The 18,901-nt window shown below is 40.6% G+C and overlaps 1 protein-coding gene across 10 annotated transcripts in view; it reads right to left on the bottom strand.

The window, feature by feature from the left end:
- The window catches only part of NT5C2 (5'-nucleotidase, cytosolic II), a 68,144-nt gene that overhangs the window by 19,971 nt on the left and 29,272 nt on the right, over positions 1-18,901 (bottom strand). For all 10 annotated transcript variants that reach the window (XM_086900505.1, XM_086900506.1, XM_086900501.1 and 7 more), the window contains one exon: positions 10,833-10,906. In XM_086900505.1, coding sequence (XP_086756631.1) covers positions 10,833-10,906 — 74 coding nt within the window. The remainder of the gene's footprint in view (positions 1-10,832; positions 10,907-18,901) is intronic.

Raw genomic sequence — 18,901 nt, 5'->3', positions numbered from 1 at the left:
AGTTGCTCTCTTATGATGCCCTACCACATCCTGAAGGAATTTCATCCCTTCCATCTGCCAGTTCCTCACCTGCCTTTCCTCCCAGCTGGAAGGCAAGAGCAGCCCAGGGAAAGGCACTTGCGATGCTCCCCAAACAAACCTACACTGGCAGGGCACTTCACGGGAGCAGCTGCTTCCTGCTCTGATCCCTTGGGCACACACTGTCTCCACTCCTTCCCCACGCAGGTGCTGAGAGCACTGGCTGTGCTGTTGGCTTTCAGGTGTCCAGATAAGATCAGTATTTCTTAAACTAGAGGTGATGACCTCCTCCAAAAGGGTTGCAAAAAAACTTTAACAAATACTCAATCTTCAGAAATGTTACCCACTCTCTGGGTTCTCCAGAGGTCACACAAAGCCAAAATGTAGACAGATAATGCACAGGGTTCCGCCTTTTCTCTGAAGCACAGGAAATGCAGCTCAACTATTTTGTGTTAAGTCTTGAAGAAATGAAAGTAAAATAACTAAAAACAGGTTTTTTCAGTTATTGCTTATTGTCGTAAGGCATGCAAATCAGGTGGTTAGGGACATACATAGGCAGGTGGAGAGCTGGTATCCAGATTTATACATCTCAGGCAAAACATGCATAATTAAACTTGTACAAATACATTTCTGAAATTACACAAACCTGACTTAAAGAGCAGGATCAAAGTGTTGCACTGGATTGCACCACAAATAAGTAATGTGTAGTGGGTTTGGTTTGCAAAGTATGCCAGTATGTATTAGGAAGAGATTTATATCAGTGTTGAACTGACAAAACCTGCTTAATTAAAGCCTTGAGGACTGAGATCCATTTTTACAAATCAATTTTCTGTACAAATACAAATATCTACGTATCCTGCCTCAACAATGTCTATCAAATGAGATTCTAGTGTCCCAGAACAGGATAGATCTATCCCCAGAGCTCTCCATTCTGTCAATATCTCCTCTGCACATGTCCCCAAATCCAGGCACTTAGTGTCCACTAAGCTGTGTCTGTGACAGTCAGCCCTGCACAACAACCATACCACTGGCTATTTCACACAAGCTCCAAATACTCATCCCCTGGCACTTCTGATGACCTGACCTGCAAGTCCAGCTGAGAATGCAGAAGGAAACAGCCAGTGATCAGTGCTGGAGGTGTTTGGGACACTGGACTTAATTAAAAAGCAAAGCCCAGTGAAATAACAATACCAATTAAATGTACTTCTAAGTGTTGGACAAGCATTTCACATACTGCCATAGTGTAAGGAAAGTCTGTGTCAGTTGTAGGGCCAGAGGTCTGAGGATCCCCAGAAGTAACCAGGCAGTGAGGAATGCTATCTGACCTCTATACACTGACCCTCCTTTCAGGGTATCTTATCTTCAAAATTTGTTACAGAGCAATGCCACTTTTCATACACAAGTGGAAAAGAGGAGGATTTCTGCTCCAGCATACTAATGACTTCAGCCTCTGCGTTACAGGGCCTTTTCTAATCAGGCAGGTATTGTCAGGCACGGCTACTGAAATGTAACAAAAGGGGAATGCTAAGGTTTCTCAAGCTATGCTGCTCTTCCATGTTAATGTTATTCATTACTTACATAGGAAGGAATCTGAAATGTCATGTTTGAATTTCACACCTGGGTGTTAACTACCCTCAGTTTTGACAGTGCAGTCAGACTGCTCAGCTCTGATGGGAGCCCAGACTCACGCCTGGCTTGCACAGCCTGGCAGGGTGCTGTCACTTTGCACTGGAAATAAAGCTGAGGATTGTCTTTCCCATGAGAACTAGAAACCCTACAGTGGTACCTGTACGTTGGGATCCTCTGTAGAAACACTCATCTGGCTTGACAATCCCAGGGACAGGTATAAGCACAGACCTCCAGATCACCTTGACTTGCATCTCTCTTTCCAATGACACATCAAGGGTTACCCTCAACTCCTGCCACAGCCACTGAACGCATTTCACTTCACAGTGTCCTCACTAGACACGAAGGGAAAAACACTCCTATTTAAAGTTCTGGTGTGTCCAGCAGTGGTTTGGGTCATCTCTGCCCACTTATACATGTGCCCTGCCTGCAGGCAGTGGAGTAGAGCACCTTTGCACTGCACTGACCTGGGAGCCCAGTGCTTGTAAACAAACTGACAAAGTGGAAAACGTGCCTGGTTGCAACCACAAGAAATCCCAAATGAAACCCATGGGACGACTCATATGTTTTCAGTTAGGGATGTAGTGAACTTCTGACTTGCCATTTGTTTATTAACTCAGCTGAACTGTGACCATAAAGGGTTTGTCTACAGTCAAAATGAGTTGAAAACCAATTAGGAACAGACTCCAGTCCTCTTGACTCCTGGGGTTTGATTTTAAGCACTAAACCATAAATAAAAATGCACAGTATTATGGAAAACAGAACTGCAGCATTTCAGCCTATATTTAAATTGACTTTTCAAAATACCAAACAAAATGGGTAGCAATATTGGTTTGTCTCTTTGAATTTTTAATTTTTCAGCCTAAATGAGAAGAAACTGCTTCCATACTGAATATAATTTTCACCTACCCGTAGAAACCTTTTCAAACACAGAAGTGATCTGTGCAGTAAGACAAAGCTTAGCTTTAAAGCACACTTCAATACTTAATGTGCCTTTTCTATTTCACTAAAAATTAAGTATTTGTAGTGGTCAGCAAACAAAACCTTGACAAAACCTCCAGGTGCATCCCAGAATACTTTTGTATGCTTAACGCGCAAGCTGCTCTGCCCTGCATGAGCACCCAGACCTTGCACAGCGCCTTTGTGCCCACAGATGTTTTTGACAGTAAATCTTACCATAGAAATTAAGGCAAGGGTCACTAATCATCAGGGGTTTGCATCTTTTGGATGGGAGCTTCAGTGGCTCCATGGCACCCTTTCCTGACGATGCCAGGGGCTCTGCGTGGGAAGCAGAGCTCCCCTACCAGGGCTCTGCAGTCCCCAGCCTCAGCAGAGCCCGTAAAACAGCGACGCACCCTCTGCAGCCTAAGAGCAGTGGAAAATTCCTTACTTCTAATGCTCCTGCAAACATCCCCAAGTGCACAGCACAGCTTTCAGCTCTAAAACCCCTAACCTGGAACTGTATCAGCTCCCCTTCTCCTGCTCTGCATGCTAACAGGGTGTGTAAAGACAGGATTTGTTTTTGCTTCAAGGACTGACACAGCACTCTATGTGCAGCCTGGCTGTGAATTGCTGGGTCTACACTTCGGGTTGTTTCTAGTGCTGCATTTCTACTTGTATTAAAAACAAGTGTTGTCAAGTATCATCAGCTTTAACTCTTCCCAAAGCAGGCTTATTAGTGCTCTCATTGGTAAATTCCAGATATTTTTAGCTCTCTGCTGCTGCACTTTGTTTGCCTTCGATGTAACAAAGATTTGGGCTGTTTGAATATGCCTCAGAGGCTGGCAAAGCAGAGCTTAGTGTTGGAAAGATTTCTTCTGCTGAATAAAAATGAATGGCTTGAGGTAAGAACAGCAGCACTGAGGTCACATTGTGCATGTTGAGAGAAGCAACTCAGACTTTGCATTTCAAGGAAACTTCAGTTTGTCTACTTTTATAGTTAGTATAACTTTCCTTTGCACTGGATTAATATTTTAAAAATGACTACAGAGTCACTTGTTCTTTCACAGGAAATTTTTTACAATTTCCCTAACACAAGAGAATGCTTTTTGTACTTAACAAATGGTCTTCACAATTTACCTCTCTCAGATACAGCCCACTGTGAGTTATAATCCCATATTGGAAATATCCCTGCATTTCCATGGAAACAAAATACTGTGCCAAAATATGGGCTTAGTTCTTCAATAAAGACTTATGAACAGGAAAGAAATAGTTGCTTAGGCTTCAGGTTCAAACATAATTTCCTAGCATCTAAAAATAAGAATCAAATTACCTAAAGGCCTAGTAGTCACTACTACAATATATCTAAGGCATTTTTCAGGTTTATCAGTGTCCGAGAGATCCATCTTCTTATTTTTCTCCATGTTTACTGAAGAAAGTGAGCCTCCAAGGCTACACATTTGTTTAACAGTGTGCACCTGGGCTTAGATGCAGTACAAGTGCCCATGCTGGCAAGAAGCCACATGCAGAAGTTTTTCTGTAGTGCTAAAATAAGGCATTCACAAAGCAATGGCACACAAATGATCTCAGAGTTAAAGCCTTCTGTACTCTCAGCTTTGGTTCCTCCTACAGAGTAAGCTGTTTGAGTCATCACAAGGGTATTTGCAACTTAATAGTACTTCTGTTGTGGTATTAAGATTACTAGATAAGGGGGTCGATTAGATTGAAAAATGCCTCCCTATTTTCATCGTCTGTCAAGGCGAGAGCTCGCCTTGGTACACTAACAGCCTGCTGACCCAGCTTGGTGTTATCATCATGTTTTTAAGAGCAAGAAAACAGAATATAGCAGCTTTTGAAACTTTCCTTAGACTGTGAAGACTCGTTCTTTCAGCAGCTTCTGTTTATCACTCCGACTCTTCAAGGATCCACAGACAGCAGATTAGCAGTTTGTCAGTCAGTGATTTACTGGGACAGAGCAAGCAACACATGCTTTCTCCACTCCTCATTCCCAATGCCAGCATGTGAGATCCCACAGCTCCAGACCTCATTTGCTCATTACACAGCTTTAAATGGTCAGGCTCTGAAGAGCAGCAACACAAAGAGAGCAGGGACAATAACCACTGCACTGGTATTTGAAAAGACATCCAGCTCAAAGCATACTCGGAACAATTTGGCTTCTCCATCTGCCTTTAGCTTTAAAACACCAATGGCTAAACCAGCCTCTGAAATCTGCAAAATCTGCACCTGTTAAACTGGCAATGTGCAAATGTGAAAAGGCAGACAGCAGATGTGCGTCAGGGCAACTCCCGGTCCTGGCTGGGAGAGTTGGAAGGCTTCTCCTGCACATCCAGCAATTCCTTTCTCCAGCCACCACATTATTTCTGTATGACATAAAGAACTGCATTATCCACAAACTGGGAAAGAAGCAAAAACTGCTTAGTATCTCCCCAAAAGAGCCTCAAAGCTGTAGTCCTTACGTCATGATGAAACTAAAGGCAAACCTTTAAGCTAAGCAGGAGAGGCTCCTTAGAACATCTGCATTAGAGTTCAGCACTAATAAACAGATAATAACAGCACCTGAACCGACATTCAGATATGCTGTAGTTGTTTACATTACAAACTCAGTAGTTTAAGTATTCAGTTTAATCTTTCATGTATAAAACTCCCACATTTATAATTTACTTTTCATTTGTGCAATCCAGAAATTTTTGCATACAAGGTACAAATTTATGAGTTCCATTTCTCAGTTGTGCAGAGTGAAACACAGGAACCTGACAGACTCAGCTACAGTAAAAATAGAAGATGGACTGAAGAACCAGTTCTCAATTCTGCTGTCACCTTTTCTCCCAGATCACACAAAGCAACAATCCAATTCTACCTTCAGGCTGAATGTATCTTTTCCAGAGTCAACAGGTAAAGAAAAGTATTTAAAAAATAAGGTTAGGGTGTGAAAAATTTTCCACTTCCAAATTGCAAGGATGGCTTTGACACGAACACCCACCTGAGGAAAGGGCAAAACCTGTTTATGCATGTTGCACTTTGGATTGAGTTGGGAAAGACTAAAACTGTCTTTCCTGTATCTTTTCCCATGGGATGAGAAGGGCAGTGGTACAAGCTGAAAGCAAAAGCAATTTTGCAATAAAATCTTTGCAGTGCACCAAACCTTGGCATTAAATTGGCAATGTTTCCAGGACACATGCTATATTCCAATCAGGTTATGTTGCATTAATCACATTTGCACACAATAAAACCGGTATTTTTCAAGCCTCATTTCCCCTCCTTTTTTATTGAAACTGTTTTCAGCAGCCATTGATAATTTTATTATCAATTTCAGGAGAACACAGAAGCAGCAATGAATTAAGCACAGGAAAAGCATTCCAAATGAAAGCATCCTGTCTACTGATATTACCTCTTATCTGCTTCATATAGAAGATAAAACTTTCAACAAGGCTGTAACTTTTGGAGAAGAGCAGTCACAGAGGAATCTTTTCAAGCACAATTGAGTTTGTAATTCTTACTATGCCTCTCTATCTGCCAATGGCCCAGTGTGAAATTACAGCCAGTTTGGGAACCCCACTGCTTTAGCTCTGCTCCTGTCAAGGGACATCTATCCATCACCTCATTGTGCAGCCTGTCCCATTTAAGAGCTGGTAATGCCAAGGCCTCCTGCATTATTTGGATCCAGATCTAATAATTAAGTGCAGCTCACACTGAGTAGGAAGCAGCCAAATAAAATGCTGTGTGAAACCAGTCTGTCCCTGCTGCATTTCCAATGGATGTCAGCAACTCCTCAGGCTCAGGTGAGTGCACAGTGAAGACTCTCCACTGACATACCCTTATTTTACTTTCTGCACTTAGCAGTAAACACAAAACAGAGAAGGCTGTGAATCTTTTGGATTGCATGGAACATTTTCATTTACCAAAACACAGGCAGCTTTGACAGTACTGGTGAAAAAAGGGAGGCAGACCAGAATTGTTTGTGACTGTTGATCTTCTGTCTGGGTAAATAAGCAGAGATGAATCATCCAGATAATAAATGAAACTACGATTTAGCAAACAAAAAATAACTACAAAAGGACCTTCAATCTCTCTATTTTAAACAGGAATCATTCAATAATTCTCAGTTCTGCCCTGACAGCAAATTCAGCCCTGGGTGTAATGCCGTGGCTTCCCAAGGAGCAAGGGCACCGTAGGGAACTGGCAGGGCCTCGCTCCCAGGCTGGCAGGCAGCAAGGCCAGAGGCAGGGAATGAAGGGCTGCATAACATCACAGAAACTTGTCTTAACCTCCACTAACAGCAAGGGCTGAAATAGCTGATGACTCTTGCTTGTGTCAACTGCTGCAACACTTTAAACAGCAGCTACTTAACTAAGCACACAAACCACAGCCAGCCCCTGCTGCTCCTCCTGCTCCTTCCACTTGCCTCCCAGTAACACCTAGCTTTAAAAAGCATTATTTTACATACTAAATGTGATTCCCAAACAGATAGAATAGGAAGGGGACAGCCAGTTTCATAAATAACACAGATTTCTGAACCTCTAGTATTAGTGTATCTATAACATTAACCTAGGGAGATTTGGGATTTTCCATACACGTAATAGATCTTACTCAACCCATAAGAATACAACAACAATCCTTTATGGGAAAACAAGAAATCTAAAACCTGTGAGAGTTATTTCAATTTGCTTTAATTTTATTTTCCCAGCAGTCAAAATTAATTCTAGATGTAATCACTGTGATTACAAATTCAGCTATTTAGGGCCCATCCTTTCTCAGAAGAAAAAGCTAAAACCTTCAGGCTCTTCTACACAAAAAGACTTTGTTTGCCCAACCCAACCATTAATAGTATTTCTCAACCCTATGCAAGGAGAGAGACAAGCACAATCAGGGAACACAGGAGTTGTTTACAAAAATTTGAAGTTTCACCTAATTGTGGCTTGAAAGCGAACAAAACCACTGTGGAAATGCTGCATCAGACAGCCTTGAATTCTTTTAAATTCTGAGTTAAGTGGTTCTTTAATTTAGTAACTCTAAGAAATATTACTCTATAACACATGAAATTGTACTTTATGTATAATGTAACATGATGATACTAAAACTGCTCTCAGCTGGCAAGCTGACATTCTCAGACATGCTGGTAGTAGAACACGATCACTGCAGCATGTGCACGGTAGCTGTTACTACAGACTTCAAAATGGAAATGCCATGTCCCTACCAAAATTAGATTATTCTAGACAGAAAAGAGGGTTATTGTAAGTAGATCTGTGTCCTTAAATTCATAAGGTACAAGAATAAAACTGTCTCAAGCTTCTAAAGTTCAAAAAACATTAAACGATTCTGACTTTTCTGGTACTGAACCACCTCCTAAGGAAGATTTTGGTGCTTCCAGTGGTCATTGATTTGGAAAGAAGAAAGAGACAAGACAGCAATACTCCTTTACACGACAGGTAATTCAATGTGTATCAAAATAATCATTCTTCTGAGATGGCAAATGTATTACCGTCATCAGACTATTTCTGATGTGAAAGCACACAATAGAAGGGGATGTCACATACAGATTTTGGCAGGGTCAATGACTCTGTCTGCCTTAAATTGTTGAATAGGAAGATTGTGCTTGGGATATTTTAAAAAGTGTTGCAGAAAAATCGCCTAGCAATGTCTGAAAGTACAAATGCAGAAAACTAGATGAGGAGTTAATGACACTGGAGATGTTTCTGCTCTTTTCCTTGGCCTATTTACGTGTTTTGAATGGTCTCCAAAAGGCTTCTGCTCAGCATGCGCCATCTGGTATGCAGATACCATTTCCAGATGTTAAATTACACATAAACTGGCTTTTTACATTGGGGTTTTTTATTTCCTTTTTTTTTTTTTTATTTTTTTTTAAATCAAGACAAGTAGCATGTCTATGTGAAAGAGTGGGTAAAGGATAATGTGACCAATCAGAAAACACAACAGGGTCTCGTGAATGCACTAACTATAGCATATTACTGTAATACTTCACTTGTCCCACTTCTCCATTATAATTTCCAATTAATTTATTATAATTGTAATCATATTCTAACACTGCAATCTTTAAAGTCCCCACAGTGGATTAGTATTTTTTCTTGTACAAAAGCTATAAATAGCTAATAATGGTCAGATAATAAAAGCCCACAGGGAGAGGAAAGGATGACTCTGAGACATAAGAATACAATCAGGTAATTTTAAAGGTTAATTTCCAGTTTGAGTGGAAAAAAGGGAAACAGTACTTACCAGTCATAATGTTTTTCATCTGCAAAAGGTGTTCCAACATAATTTCATTCTCACAATTCCTAGTGAAATGATCTGCAACTATTAGCTCTGTTGTACCACGGAAGAAGTCACAGGCCAGTAGCTTACCCAAGAGGGGTCTAGATTTACAGTTTTCTGCTCAGAAATTTCTTTTTCTGCCTCACACCCTGCCACTCAACTCCCCTAAATGCACTGACTTAGCCTTCTCAACTGGAGCACTGTGGTCTTCCAGCCTTGGAAGCCCCATGTTTTTATGTCCCTTGTACTGCTTTAGGATGCTTGAAAAATTCGCATTTTGTCCTCTCATCAAATCAAGCATCATTTTGTGGATACCTACACATTTGCTCTGTGTTTACAGGAACAAAGAACATTTGAGTCAAATGAACACTCAGATAAGTGAGGACAGTGCTGAAGCTCTTCTTCTGCCAGGATGAAATTTAGCAATGAACTTCATGCTTCACAGCAGCCCCAGTGGGATCACCTGGGTCCTTGGGAAGTGCTGCCACTTTCTTTGCAAAAGGCACAGAAGTTGTTTTTCTGTTACTGAAGTGAAACTCACAACTTTTTCCTTTCTTTTCTTTTTTTAAAAGCATTTACTTTTGAACAACTTCATGCACCCCTTAAAAGCACTGCCATAAGACTGTCACAGCTGGGAAACACAAACAGAAAGCACGTGCCTCCTGTCATATCCAGATTAACAACAATATACTTCATGACTTAAAAAGTGGCAAGAACTTTTAACAGATGTATAAATAAGGTGTTGAACCTTTTATATGTAACTACTTCCTTGTAGATAAATGAACACAAGGAACTGATCTATATATAAACTGCAACTACCCGCCACAGTCTCCAAAATTGCTCCTTGCAGTTGAACCATGAGCCTATGGAAACCTTCCTGCCCTTCACTTAGCCTCTGACCCCAGCTCTGACCCTCACACTGTCCCCAGCCACATTACTCATCTCTCATTCCTTCTCAGTACACAGTAACCAGATGACCATAGCTGACATACTGCATTAACCTATTATTAGGTGACCCTGACACTGTACCTCACATTTTCTCAGTTCATATACACAACAACTCTAAACTGAAATATTAATGGTGATAGGAACTTTTTATCCATTAACTTGGAAGTGGTAATGAGAAAGAAGGAAGGACGGTACATGACACCAACACAGTTACAGCCAGCCTGTGTGATACTATAACTTAAGAAAGTGGAAGTGAGCTTTTTATCTTCTCTTAAAAGATATTATTATTATCTTAATTATCTTAAAATACATATCATGAAAGTCTGACTATGAAGAAAATGGTAGCTTTATTTCCTCTCATCAAAAGTCTCAGGGAACTTGCCTGCTGAATATTTGAAAGATGGAGAAGTCATGCAAACTATTTAATGAAACTGAAAGATCTTATACAACCTCCCAAAGCTTATCTGTCATAAGGAATGGGCAAAGCTTTATGAATTAACTCATTCAGCTGACACAAGGCACTCCCCTTGCCATGCCTCTTCTTGAAATGAGTCACTGATGTGGCTAACCCAGGAAGGGGGAAAAGGAAAACCTATTCAAAAATTACTCTCCCAGGACACAAGAGAACCTGCTGGCCAAAGGTGTAGCCTATTATATGCACCAATGATGAAAGAATTCACCTTGTTATTCAAAGCCAAGCATGCACAAGGGGCATTGTCAAAATACAGTGGAATCTAAGGAAGCCGACTTATTAAGCTTTGATTTTCTCAACACCCATAATCACTTGAAACTGCACCACAGTAACATGGCTTCTGACCAAATACAGCTTGCAGATAACAAATTTAAGGGAAACACCTAAAATGGAAGTGCAACAAATAGTGAAAGATACATTTTCTAACAGAAGAAGCACCTGTTAACTGGAGTAGCCCAATCAGCTTTTTGCTGATTTTTGCTCAGCAAGAAACAGTATTCCAAACTAAGTCAGTGTTCAAAAAACTTAAGAAGATACTCACCAGCAAGTGTATAGTCCATATCAAAACCAAAGCACTTTATCTTTTCCATGGCTAAACTTCTGTTTACAAAGACCCTGAAAAGAGAGAAGAAATTTCACCAGAGGTACAAGCATTTTCAAAATACTCCCCTTTTAGAACAAACACATTCTGCCACTGTCAGAATGTCTGGCTTCCATAGGGCAAAACCAGCCACTGTACCTGAAAACAGAGTCAAGTCTCATTTTTTGTGAGTTCTCCTGATGCGAAGCCATGACTTTGTGGAGTTCTTCTAATTATTGGTATGCTGTCCAAAGACATACACGCATGCATGCACACACACACAGCCTTCCATGTGACCTGCAAAAATTCCTAAGAATAGAAGTGCAAAACCTCCTGAAGCAGAATTCAGACCTCAAAGGATTTTAAACTGGAAACAGTAGAGACAAAGCAGTAGAATTCACTTGATTAAAACAAATTATTAGTAAGAGATAAGAAGGAAAATAAAATAATATTTCTTTGAATAAATTCACAGCATTTGCCTCCTCTTTGGAACTGTATCTGGAAATTCAAAGCAAACCCAAACAGATCCATTTTCACATTTTCACCAATACTTAAATTAAATGTTAAAAACATTTAATAAAGCTCTGAAAAAAGAGAAACTGAGAAAAATTTTCATACACAAGATATGCCATTTCTATTCTGAAAATTTTAATTTATAACTCCTCTGAAACTTGCCAACTGCTATTTTGTAAATCTGACTTTTACCATTAATGCTTATTACAAAGAGACTCTAGACTGAATACTTCCAGGCCCTTTTAGATTTAGATTAATACACGATATCCAATTTAGTTCAAGTAAATAACACGGTAAAGAAATAGGTCAGAGAATACAACAAAAGCTTTTCTTGCTTCCTGTTCCAACTACGACAGTAACTAAGCTGCTTATGTTTCCCCAGAACTTTAGAGCATAAAGCAGATCTGTAATTCAACAGGACTTCTTTCCACTGGCTTATCTGAACTTTAAAAATGGGAGTCAGAACTCATCTGTGGGAGGGAAGCTGAGCTTTTCAACACCCATCCCAGACCGAAATCCCATGCACTGCTCGAGCTGTGATGCCAAGACAAAATTCACCCGTACGAGGAAAAGTCCCAGAGCCTTCACTCGTACTGATTTCTACGCGTGAAAATTCTCCAAGTATTTACTAAATGCACTGCCCTCAGCAGTAATTATCCTCTCAAGAGGCGGGATGGGCGGTGTGGCTCGGGGACAGCGAGGCACACGGGGACGGCGAGCGCAGAGCCGAGCGCTCATGGCTCGGGGAAGCTGGAGGAGCTCCGGGGAGATGCGGCTCCGCACGCACGTTCCGGACAGGTGGCCGGCACAACGCGCCCTTGCACCGGCCCTGGCAATCCGCCACAGCCTGGATTTTAGCAGCAAACTCCTCACACCAGGCTGCTGTGCAGTCCTCTTACCTCATCTCTCACCGACGTGCTCCTCGCTCAGCTCGCAGCAGTCTGATTCATCTACTTGTCTGAATCATATTACAGAATTCCTTTAAAGCTTCCCTGGTACCCATGCAATTTTGCTTGGATCTGATTTGACTTCAGAAGATCATTATGCCTAAACCAAGCCCTAAAGTACTGTATATCTTCTTGGACAGTGTTCTAGAAAACACATCTGTGGCTAATTTAACCAGTCACTGGATATTGTTGCTGTTCCAGGCAAATCCACTTGGAATACAGTTTCTCTGGCAATAGTACACTTTCCCCCTAACCTTGCACACTCTCTCTGGGAGTCACTGTTTCCTGGCAAAGTGCCTGCCTTTGACAATGGGGCTTGTCACTAAGGGGCCTTGGAGGTTATAGATGACGCTCTTTTCTAATAGATTTATGTATTACCTAAAGAAGACAAAGTGATAGGATGAACACTGGAAACTGGTAAAGAAATGCCTTTTGGAAACATGAGATGGGCTCGTAACTCACTAAAATTCGCTCCTGAAATAGCTGGCTTTTGAGTAGGTGGAGCAAATTATCTGAATCTGCAATCTGAATCCGTGTTTGTCTTTTAACATCGAGACAGCTCTGATTTACAAGAGCCCAAGGAGAAGCAGTATTTAGTACTAAATACAGTCTGATACTTTGTATAATGCATGTGATTATGCACTGCTGCTGCTGCTGTCGGGAAGCATTATTTGTTAGCTAATTCAAGCACGTAATTTCTGATCTCATGTTTGTGCAGCTTGTTTCTGAGAATACAAAGCTTTAAGAAGGAATAACATACCTCCAGGAGACACTAGCAAATTTTTTTGTCTGCAGAGTCCAGTTCTGCTCTTGCCTTTAGGCTTCATCTAAACTTAAACTGCAGTGGGGTTTTCTGACTGTTTATACAGGACAGGAGCAAGAAGGGAAATTTAAAGATCACAAGATCGTTCAGAATTGCAACATTTGGTAAGTTTCCCAAATGAGGACAAAAACCCCAAGTACTAAGATACAGCTGAATGCACTCACAGAAAGGGCAATATGACAGTGCCTGTAAAAGGCACAAACAAGGGAGCTGTGACCCAAGAGATCTGTTCCAGTCCAGCCTGCCTGTGTTTAGATGATGATGACACCAAACTGACCAAAAACCACGGAAAGATCCCTAAAACTCTGACAAATTGTCATCCTTTGCTTTTGTAGTATTTAGAAACGGAACACAAAACCAGCACACCTTGAGACTGAAGATATGGAAGAGTTTTCTGAACAACAAAACAAATAGCACCCATTAGTATATTTTTGTTCCAAAATAAGTCTTTAGACTGAAACATGAAAATTACCATAGCAGCACCCTTTGGTAACAGCTGGTGAAGATGCCCCTTTCTCCACCATAAATTTGCATTTATTGCCTATGACCTATAAACTGCACTGGCAGGTTCTAATCACATCCCAACCTGGCAGATTTCAAGGCATCCTGCCAACTGATCTGATGTGGTAATTACTTCACCCACCAGTGCTGGAGTGAGACAGAGCAAATATTAAAAAAAGCTAAAGAAGTCTATTACACAACATGTTCAGGACAGGAAATGAGAACACTTTAATCAATTTAAACTTGCATATGCCTTGGCAGATTAAATGAAGACTAAACAGTGGTTTAAAAAACAAAAAAAAAGGACCAGTTTCACTTCTCTTGTGAAGGCCCAGATAGATATTGGTTTATTTTGTAGACACTCAGGACCTCAGTTTTAAATCCTGATAAAGAAATCTCCCATGAACAGTGCTTCCCAGGCACAAGGGAGTAAGTAGCTATTTACAAATATTTACTCCCAGAAACTGACCGGCTTAATTCAGGGTTTTACTCAAAGTAGTAAATACATGCAGCGTCCTAGAAACTAAAATTAAAAGCTGAGATTAAATCTCTAGGACAGTTTCTGGGAAGAGCCAGGTGCTTCTCAGAAGCTGCAGACTTAGCCCATTTCAAAGCTGTTCTTAAATTCCAACTGAAGGTACACTCATCAGCCTGGCTACAAGAATGCCAATCAAATCATAGGATCACAGAAGAGTTTGGGGTAAGAAGGGACCTCAAAGATCATCACATTCCAAGCCCCTGCCATGGGCAGGGACACCTTCCACCAGATCAGGTTTCTTCAAGCCCCATTCGACCTGACGTTGTGTGTGCTGGATACAAAAAAGTAACTTCTCAGAACAAATGCTATAGAGAAATTACAAGAGTTGTTTTTAATGACTATGTAGCAAGAGCAACCTGAAGGGCCCTAAGAACCTCAACCACCTGAGGAAAAAGATCCTCTGGTCATGAAAGGAAAGGATGAAATAACAAGTTTTTTACAGCTCATCCAAATGAACAAAAATCAAAGAAGTTTCCATATTACAAGCAGTAGAAACAATGTCAGAATAAGAGGAAAACTTAAATGATCTAACATTTTTAGGCAAGGAAGATTTAATGTATAATAATTTCTCCACTTGCCAGAATCAGAAGAAATCACACTCTCCCTTCCCCTGAATTTGGATTTTCCATTTAGAAAATAATCACTTTAACTGGAGGCACTGGAGTTAAAATTTAAGCTGATCTAAAAACTTAACAGCACTGGGCAGTAAGACAAAACAAACTGTAGGCACAGCATGAGAACACCCTCTGCATTCCTTGTGCTGAGGCAGAGGTGAGTATTGCCTAAACCCAGCTCCACACCTGTGGGCACCCAGAGCATCTCCTTAGACAGGACATTGCCTTTGTCTTGCCTTCATCCTTTCCTCCTCATGAAAACCCAAGCTTTACATTTCTGCTCTGAGGAATATCCCTGTGATCTCCTGCATTTTGGACTCCCTGTGCAGTGTGGCTGGAGTGACACAATGTGTGGAGAAGGCGGTTGAGGGACAATATTCCAGCTCCATGGGCTCCCTGAGCACCGCTGGGACTGGGGGAGCCACATCTGGACTTGGGGTATCTTAGCCTGGCACAGACATCCACGTTTGGAAAAACAGACTTGAGGAGCTGTTTTAGGGAAACCTTGAAGCATGTTTCCCCTCTAATAAGTTCTTCTCAAAGATTAAACCTTGCAGCTTTGCCGCAGAAGAAGTCTCTCAATGACAACAGTATTTATTTTCTTTTTAAGCTCTATGGATTGTGCTGGGTAAGAGAAAAATGTGTTGTATTGCAAGGAAGAAAGAACTGCTGAGCATGCAGCAGGGGAGTCACACAGCCCTGATAGCCACCACTCCACAACTCATAGTCCTTTATATTTTTACAAGAGAGCTGCTCTTAATTTTGTTACTGTTCTTGTCAATCAATTCTGAAGCAGGAACCTAAATCCCAACTCTTCTCAAGTAACACTGGAGAGGAACAAACACAGAGAAGGAGAAATGTTCTTATTTTATTTGTGCAAAATCTCTAAAGAATTGTGTGCCTGAATGAAATTCGCGTGTATAATAGTCTTGTAGTTTGACCAACAAAATAAACAAAATGCACAGAACTTTACAATAAGGGAGGAACCTGGCACATGGCTCACAATTCCTCATAGTGAGGAAATGAAAATGAACAATGTGAGACAAGGTTTCTGGAACAGAGCACTTTATAATAATTTTCCAAATGTGTCTAGAAATACCTTGCAGCAATTAGCATTTTTCTGAGCAGTATGTTTCACTGGAAATTAGATAAATACAAAGAAAATTGCAACACTGCTGAGTGAAACAGCAAATACAGTGGGAGCTGGCTAAGCATAACCTACATGTGTGTTTAAAAAAGCCTGTGGTGGACAGTTGGGCTTGAGCCAACCACAAAACAGGGACTAACTAGTCAGAAGGCTCAGATTCCTGCTTACTCAGGGTTTAGGAACTTTGGTTAATCTTCACTTTATGGACAACTTCCATTTTTTAATAAGCTAGAAGAGTGAAAAAGAAATAATGGGAACTAAATGGATTAGCTTTTAATAGTCTCCCACGCCCAAATTCCCCATGGCCTCTTTAAAAAGGCAAATAATGAAATAAACATCCCTCTACTGTTATGACAACTCAATGTTCTCAGTATGACCAGCTAGTCCCGAGATGTGGTCTGCCTGGGGACTTGTGTCACTGCATGACATTACAATTCTGGTCACAGCTGACTTCCACCAGCAGCAGCGAACTCCCCCACTCACTTTATTTATCTGGAACAAAGCACGTGAGCAATCTAAAGAAGATACTACCATAAAATCAAAATGTCTCATCTTTGGGTGCTGGATGTTTTGGTAGCTGCCTTATAGAAGAAATGAACTGCTTTAAATTTTAAAACTAATGAAATTGAATTTTACTAATACCTGCCTCAAGGTGGGTATTGACCATTCCGTATATTATTTTTTATCATACCATTTTGGTTTTATTTTTTAATTCTAGATTTTCAGAGTTGTATTTTATTCCTTCTTCAACCAAAGACAAATATTATGAATATTTGTAATCATATTTAGAGATAGTATTTGGGCTTGAGTAACTTCAGGGGATGAAATAGTATTAGACAGGGGAAACAAAAGAAGTGCAACAAAAATTTCCTGGCCACTTCTAGTAACGTTTCCACCATCGTGCCCCACAATTTTACAAGTCTAACTGTCCTTGCACAGTTATAGTGACATAAAACTAGAATATCCAGTAATGACTGGAACTTCAAAGCATGTTGAGGCTGTATCCAGAAACACAACTATGAGCACTTCCCTCTGAAATTCCGCAGGAATCAGATGCAAAGAGATAGCCTTGGCCATTTCTGTTTTCACTGTTTGGGTTTTCTTCCCAGGCAACAGCAAAGTGCCAAGAAGCTCACATATGGATTCCATCCCAAAATAACACTTGTCTGCTCCCTGAAACTATTAAAGCTAAGGATCATGGGACATTTACAATGTAATTTCTTTATTATTCATTTGGCAAGTGGTGTGCTTTTTTATAAGCTCACCCGTTCTGCAGACTTGACACTCCCTCTCCCTTCTCCAGTGTCTAAACCAAAACAGAGAGAGGCACACGATCCGAGGAAGCTTCTCAGACACACGAGGACAGACCACGGCCAGCAGAGCCTCCAGAGCTACCCAGTACATGGAAACACCACACATGGCCTGTCCAAATGTGTTTCATGAAAAGAGCACTTGCAGACTGATAAAAATTTGGACTGATTTTCCACCTCAATGAACTGGTAATTTTGAAGCAACTTAAATAGAACCACCTAAACAGATGAAGAGTTTCAAGTCTCACAGCCTTGTTTATACATTTCCACCTGTTTGCAATCACTGGTGATCCAGTAACAGTTAAGTGAAGAAACAAGATTAGCAGTGAATAGCCCAGAGTCTACAAATTTGAACAAGCTAAAGTACATCTTTAATCCATTAAATCAAAACAACCAATTGGCAATCCTTTTGCTTTGTCATTATTAAAGTATATGCTATTTCTTAATCCAGAATCTCAGTGTACAGTAACAACTAAAATAATTTATATCACCACCATAAGGTGCTCTGAAAGCAAACCAAAGTAGAGAACTATGAAGCAACTTATTTAATACTCTATCAGCAGTCAGCAGGAGAATTAGGATTAAGAATCACGATGCCACATACCCTGCACTAGCCAGCAAACAAAAGAGAAAGAAAAACCCCCAGCAATTAAAACAACAGAAACCCCACATTCAGGAAGAGAAGTCTCAAATTATTCTGATGCAAAAAGGTAGAAGCATCCCAAAGCCAGCATGTTTAACAAAAAGGCCATTTCAGCCTTACTGCTCTGCTAAGCCAAAACCACAGATAAATAAATATAAGTACAAATACCTGTTTCCTGGATCTTGGTAACTGTCAGTAACAAGAGTGGATGGAACACCAACTTTTTCCATTATTTGCTTTAACTTGATGAGGTTGCTATTTAAACCCTAAAGAGCTATGTGAGATAATCCAGAGGGTGCCTAGAAGTGCTCACTCCAGGTTAAAAAATAGACACTAGGGCAATTCGGTGGCTCAGAGTCAACCTAGTTCTTACCTAATTACAATCACATTAAATGACAGTTCTCCTCCAGAACAAATGATCTAGTGATTATCCTCGACCCGGAAAAGACAACAAGCAGCACAGGAGGGAGGTGGCCTCACAACCACACATGCCAAGGAAAAGCCTCCCAAGAACTACACATCCATTTTATTTCCGAATTAAAATCTGTGTTGCCAATAGCACAGTAATGCAGTATCCTCTTACCAGTGACCTCTGCTAGAGAATGAGCAACATGTAGCTTGCATATTAATTCATCTTCAGACCTCACCTCCAACAGCCGCCAGCAGTGTTGTGTAACAAGGTCTGACAGCAACACCAGCTAAGCTAAAGCTTTCATAAAAGTTGTCAGAAATTCCCTGAAGATAAAACCCCACCACTTCTCCTCCCTAACAGATTTTTCTAATTCTATAGCTATAAAAATTTGATTCTGAACATTCTTGCCCATGGCATTCAGATACGATTACAATACAATCATCATGCTCTGAGTCAGTATGCACAACACCAGTTAAACCAGTCTCAACTGGGACTTCTGCCAATAATTATTATATGTTGAACACCCATCCATTAATTATGATACAATTAGAAGTGCAGCACCTGAAAAAACACATTCCCAGT

This window comes from Cyanistes caeruleus, chromosome 8 (genome assembly GCF_971803275.1).
Source record: "Cyanistes caeruleus chromosome 8, bCyaCae1.hap1.1, whole genome shotgun sequence".
Classification (NCBI taxonomy): Eukaryota; Metazoa; Chordata; class Aves; order Passeriformes; family Paridae; genus Cyanistes; species Cyanistes caeruleus.
Note: the sequence above shows the minus strand (reverse complement) of the source record. Positions and strands in the feature narration are given on the sequence as shown.